Source organism: Phoxinus phoxinus (assembly GCF_949152265.1).
Source record: "Phoxinus phoxinus genome assembly, chromosome: 8".
Taxonomy (NCBI): Eukaryota; Metazoa; Chordata; class Actinopteri; order Cypriniformes; family Leuciscidae; genus Phoxinus; species Phoxinus phoxinus.
The window spans coordinates 22,405,890-22,411,542 of NC_136883.1; the positions used below are offsets into that span (position 1 = coordinate 22,405,890).

Here is a 5,653-nt window from a genome sequence, read left to right on the forward strand (position 1 = left end):
CCGCTCAGGGGCAGGTAAATAGACTGTACTACAATAATAGACTGGCATGAGGAAACGGCTGTTAAACAAACATACACACACATTGTGTTCATGTTTTATGGGGACTTTCCATATAAATTATGATTTCATACTGTACAAGCTATATTTTACCCCCTTACACTAACCCTACCCATCACAGAAAACTTTTAGCATTTTTACATTAAAAAAAACAAAACTTTGTTTTTTTATTAAATCATATTTATAAGCTGATTTCCTTATGGGGACCAAAACAAAAAGGACAATGATATTGCCATCTATGTGGGGACATTTTATCCCCATAATGTAGGGTTCACCAGGACCACACACACATTCAGAGTGCAATATTTGATCAGAATTTCTTAACAAAATTCTGTTCATGTTTTGTACAAACATACATCTACAAAGACAAATAATAAAAAAACATCAACTATATTAGAGACTGAACAAATCCTTTTTAGTTTATTAATATTAGTTATTATATTAAAATATTAAGGCTTCTGCTTATTAAATAATATGTTCACATTCACTGAATCTATCATTTTTTTAACCCAATACAGAAAGTCCCTGTAAGGAGTATTTAAGTGCACTATTTTGTATTTGTCCACTAGGTGGCAGGCCAGATTTATAATGCTTCTGAGTGTTACAAGTTACAGCAACACCAATTTCTAACATGAGAGATGTTGTCACTGAGCAGCCATCTGTACATTCTGTTAACGTCTTCATGATGTAACTTTATACAAAGATGCAGACATTCGATTTGGAAAAGTACATTTTATTACTCATATGTCAAGGGCTTTTTTAAATTAATTGGTTTAGGAAAAAATATATATTTTCCACAGAAACGTGCATGTATTTTTCCTGTATTTTTTATTTTATTTTTTTGGGCATTTAGGGCCTATAGGAAACCGTCATTTAGCAATAGTAAGCCAGCATAAAAAGTAATCATTCCTTTAACAAATAAGAATGTGTTATATGTAAATTATAACAAATAAAAAGTAAACAATTAAAAACACTCCTTGATTCAATGTAATAGATAAATTGATACATCGCATAAACTGATGCTTAAGAATTTATTAATTTAGTTGGAAGTGTGCATACAGCTAATTGTGATCTCGGTGTGCACTAAATATAGAAAATAGCTATTTTAATGCTCACGAAAACTGCAAAAATGTATTTTATCTTGCCTCCTATAGTTGACTAAACTTACAGAATTGTACTAATTTAACAAAAAAAGAAATGGATGGGCACCTTATAAATTGGCCATATGTTGACATGCATTGCTGTAGTTTACATTCACTCTCAGTCTTTCCTAATGAATGTTAGATAGCAGCTGGATATGTAACTTGGCCTTTGAATGGCATTGATTTTCTTACCTGACGCTCCATTCTAGGGCGCCACTTAACAAGCAGTTGTTCCAATCATTATGGGTTCCTGAGTTACATGGCACAGCGGGAGACTAATTAATCGATCAAACTTGGGTAAAAGCTGGTTATGCTGTAGGAGGAGATGATGATGATGATGATGATGATGATGATGATGATGATGATGATATGAACAGGCTGTGAGTTTCATCATTATGGAATTTTTTTTGATTAAGACTATTAAACCCATATTTTTCATGCACTTAACAGATAATTTATATAAGGAAAGAATTAATGAAAAGGAAATAGGCCTATATCCTCTTACCATTTCAGACACAATATTACCATTAGGCAGTAAAGGAAGTATTCTGTACAGCTCAGTACAAATCTTCCTTCGGTTTAAAGAGGACTAACAGCTGATCACATTAAAAGTAAAAAAAATACAGAGTCTAGTCTCTGCCAGGGCTACAGCGAACAGTAGGCCAGTAAATGGGATTTTAAAATCTTCTATAAATACCTTTTTAATTAGTTTAGCAAGAAGTATCTGCCAACCATATACTTAACTAAAGTCTGAAAATAAACTAAGGGGATCAGAATTTAAGAATAACAATGACCAAATAAACTTTACTCAAGAATCTGATTGCATAAGAAAAATAAACCAGCACTAAAATGTGCTTCAGAGACACCTGAGTGAGCAGTCTATATGCTTAAATAAGGATAAAGAAAACCAAGTGCATTTTTAAATTAACGTACCAGAAGGCAGTGTGGAATAAGACATGATAAATGAATCCTTGTTATGCAAAGTTTTCAACATGAATTGCTTCATGAACAAAGCACAAGCTTAACAAAACAAGCATAATTTACTTCATTTATTATAATAAATATATTTTATGTACACTAATTTAACATGAGTACAGTTCATATGTACAAATTAACTATCATACTAGAGTGTTTATCAGAACACGCCTAAGGCCCGTTTTTCAAGAGTGCAAGCAGTCAGTGAAGGGCCATTTTCAGAGACATTGACCAATAGCTTGCAAAGGGACTAAAGGGATGGTTTACCCAAAAATGAAAATGTTGTCATCATTTACTCACTCTCAAGTTGTTACAAACCTGTATGAATTTCTTTGTTCTGCTGAACACAAGAGAAGATGTTTTGATGAATTTTTGTAACCAAACAGTTGATAGGACACCATTGACTTCCATAGTATCGGGGAAAAAAATACTATGAAGGTCAATGGTGGCCCACAACTGTTTGGTTACAAACATTCGTCAAAACATCTTCCTTTGTCTGAAGAAAGAAATTCATACTTTGGAACAACTTGAGGGTGAGTAAATGATGACAATTTTCATTTTTGGGTGAACTATCCCTTAACAAGAATCCCGGGGAAGTCAGAAACACAATGAGCAACCTTAAATATGCCACCTACCAATATAAACTGTGAAACAAATACCTGTTAAATATGCACAACCCAATGATGCTCGGTCAGAGGGTCACAAAAGTTGTAATCTTAGGTTGTAGATCTTTGCAGAGCAATGAAACGGCCAGTTACTATTAAGCCAAAAGAGTGACAATTCTTTTCAAATTAAAATTTTAGCTTAAAAGTCCCTTAAGTAAAACCTTTCTGAGACAATCCCACTTCTGATTGTAGTCAGTTCAGTTTTTTTACCTTCAGGGGTTGAGGGAGCAGTCATGACGGACCACTGGAAGAGTTTTTATTCCTTTTGGCTATTCCCTTTAAACACTGATGCATTATACTAATACCCAGGGCCAGGTGATCTGTTTATCTCCACATCAAGAGCAACATAAACTGCCTCAGCAAATTGGCAGGCCTACTGTAGCAACGTGTTGCTTCCTCCATTGGAAAATCTAAAGCCCTCGAGCCACTGTCATCCAGATATACATGCCAAACTATAGGCTAAATTATAAATTAATCACCAGGTACCCCAGAATTCCAGCTATGAGTAACACAGCGGTGAAAATGATCCCCGCTAATACTTTCATCATCCCACTTTCTCCTTCCACCGTTTCTTTGGGTTCCTCCTCGCAGATCGAGATGACACCAACTGATGAATTCCCAACACTGACGGTTGATTTCAACTCGGCTCCCGCCTCCTGTTTCGCCTCGACTGCCCACGGCGCCACCTGGACCTTCATCTCCATCTCCTCCATCATCTGGTCCACCTGAGCGATCTCGGTCTCCAGCTCTTTCAGGTCCACCGTGTCGATGTTCGCATCGGCTTCGTACTTCATGTTTTGAACGCTCATGGCTCGGGCCGCCACGGTGGTGGTGCTGCCGGTCATTCCCGTTTGGATGAGGTGTCTCGTTGGCACTTTGAGGGGGAAATCCTGCCCGATCTCTAAGGATCGCTTCATGTCCACCTCCAGGAGATCCATGCTGCTGGTGAAGAGCACCCAGAGGCGCTCGTATTCTGCACGATCATCTTTGCTGATGCTTTTGTCCTTCAGAAGAGCCGTCAGTTTAGTCCTGTTGGCCACTGCCAGCTCCTGGGCTTTCTTTCGGGTCTTTTTAAGTTCCTCGCGCAGGTTTTGGGAGTCGGATGTGCTCCCCAAAGCGATAACAAGATGCCTGTAACAAGCTGTTACTTTGTTCAGAGCGTCCAACATGGTCTTGCATTCATCTTTGCCCATGTTTGCGCGGGGATATTGATACGTTTCTCACTAAAAAAAAAATCCAAAAGAAAATATTAATAACACGCTGGATGATAGTGTCTTCTAGTTTCCACGGGAGCAGAGCAGCCATACGAGTGCAGTCATCATCATCATCATCGCTCTCGTCACTGCAAATTCCTCACCATCCATGTTCCCTCTTGGTGCAGACAGCAACAGTCGGGCTTATCACTAAATGGATCCCTAAACGGATTTAGTTGTGCTGCCGGAGATTAGAAAGCTTCAGTAGGCTATGTCCGCATGCATTTAAAACGTCGCCTCTCTTTTTCTTTTTGCGCAACGAGCATGCCATTTTAAACATAACAGGTGTTCATTTTAAAACTCCAAAGAGAATGTCTACCTCCATGACGTCACAAAGGCATTCCGAGAGAGAGCGATGTAAACTGATTCTCCGAAGGCGGAATGTAAACAAACGTTCGAGCGTTCTTAACGCGAATTGACGCGCGGAGTTGTTCGCTTGTGATGTTTTTGTCGATTATGATGATGATAGGGATGATGATGATGATGATGCCGAGATTTTCAGAAGACAATCCGTTATTCGCCCGTCCACGGTGATACGAGTTTAAAAAGGCTTAGGCTACGAGTAAACGCTTGCCAGTGAAATAACCAGTCACTCTCATCCTGGGAGATCAGCCAAACCTGTCACGATTGGTTGGCCGATACCATTTCATTGCTTTTTTTTAGGTCTCTCAAAAGTATTTATGAACACTATTTGGTCATTTGTTTTTTTAATAAATAGCCTACTAACAGCTTTGTTATAAAATGTGTTAGCCTATATTACCACAAAATAATATATAAAAACTAAGAATATTTTTGACATTGTTACAGGGTATAGGCTTCTTTTTTACAGTGGTAGGCTATATGATGCAGTTTGGAAAACAAAACATGTTGTGAGCTTCTGTTTTGTGCATGATGCCTTTCCACAGTAAATGTTTGAAGAAAATGTGCAGTGACATTATAAAAAAGAACATGCAGTCCAATATAAGAGCTGATATTCATAAACCATTACAGTGATGGCATTAGCAAAATATAGTTGATCCTTTTCTTGGTTAGATTTAGCTTACACCTTACAACTTTATCCCTACTTGGAAGTGTTGATGCTGAGTGGCTTATATGGTTTATTTTGTTCAGCAAAGCTCAAAGGCTTACATATGGACTTTAATTGAACATGTATATTCTTATTTTACATGCTGCAAACAATTAGGAGTTTTTGATGAGGCATTATAAACAACAACAGCCACATCTGGAGAAACAAGCAACTTTTGAACGTCAAGCAATCTAATTTTCATTGTTGTTGTTTTTTGTTTTTTTACTATTTCTTGTAATTTAGCCCCAGTTTATCTCAAGGTTTAAGATGCACTGTTTTAGCTATTAAAGATTTATTATATAGTACAAACTAATACAAATTATGCAATCCAAATAGTTGTTATCATTTACTGTAGCTATAGTTCTGTATTATATCTCATGTAAATCAGTTACCCATATCATATAAGTTGTGTGCTATAGTTTTATTAATTTTTTTGCATACATTTCATACTTATTTTTATTTTGTCCTTCAAGTTCAGATACAAGTTTGATAAAG

General features: G+C 37.0%; 1 protein-coding gene across 1 annotated transcript; it reads right to left on the reverse strand.

Annotated features, from left to right (window-relative positions):
• Positions 1-1,540: 1,540 nt before the first annotated feature.
• Positions 1,541-5,401, reverse strand: LOC307003461 (regulator of G-protein signaling 9-binding protein). The gene has a single exon (XM_079621873.1). The coding sequence runs from the start codon at positions 4,030-4,032 to the stop codon at positions 3,304-3,306; it is 729 nt and encodes a 242-aa protein (XP_079477999.1). The 5' UTR covers positions 4,033-5,401; the 3' UTR covers positions 1,541-3,303.
• Between the last annotated feature and the right edge of the window lie 252 nt (positions 5,402-5,653).

Excerpts from the sequence above, each read along its gene's own strand:
- LOC307003461 (XM_079621873.1), bottom strand. The coding sequence starts at position 4,032 with ATGGGCAAAGATGAATGCAAGACCATGTTGGACGCTCTGAACAAAGTA.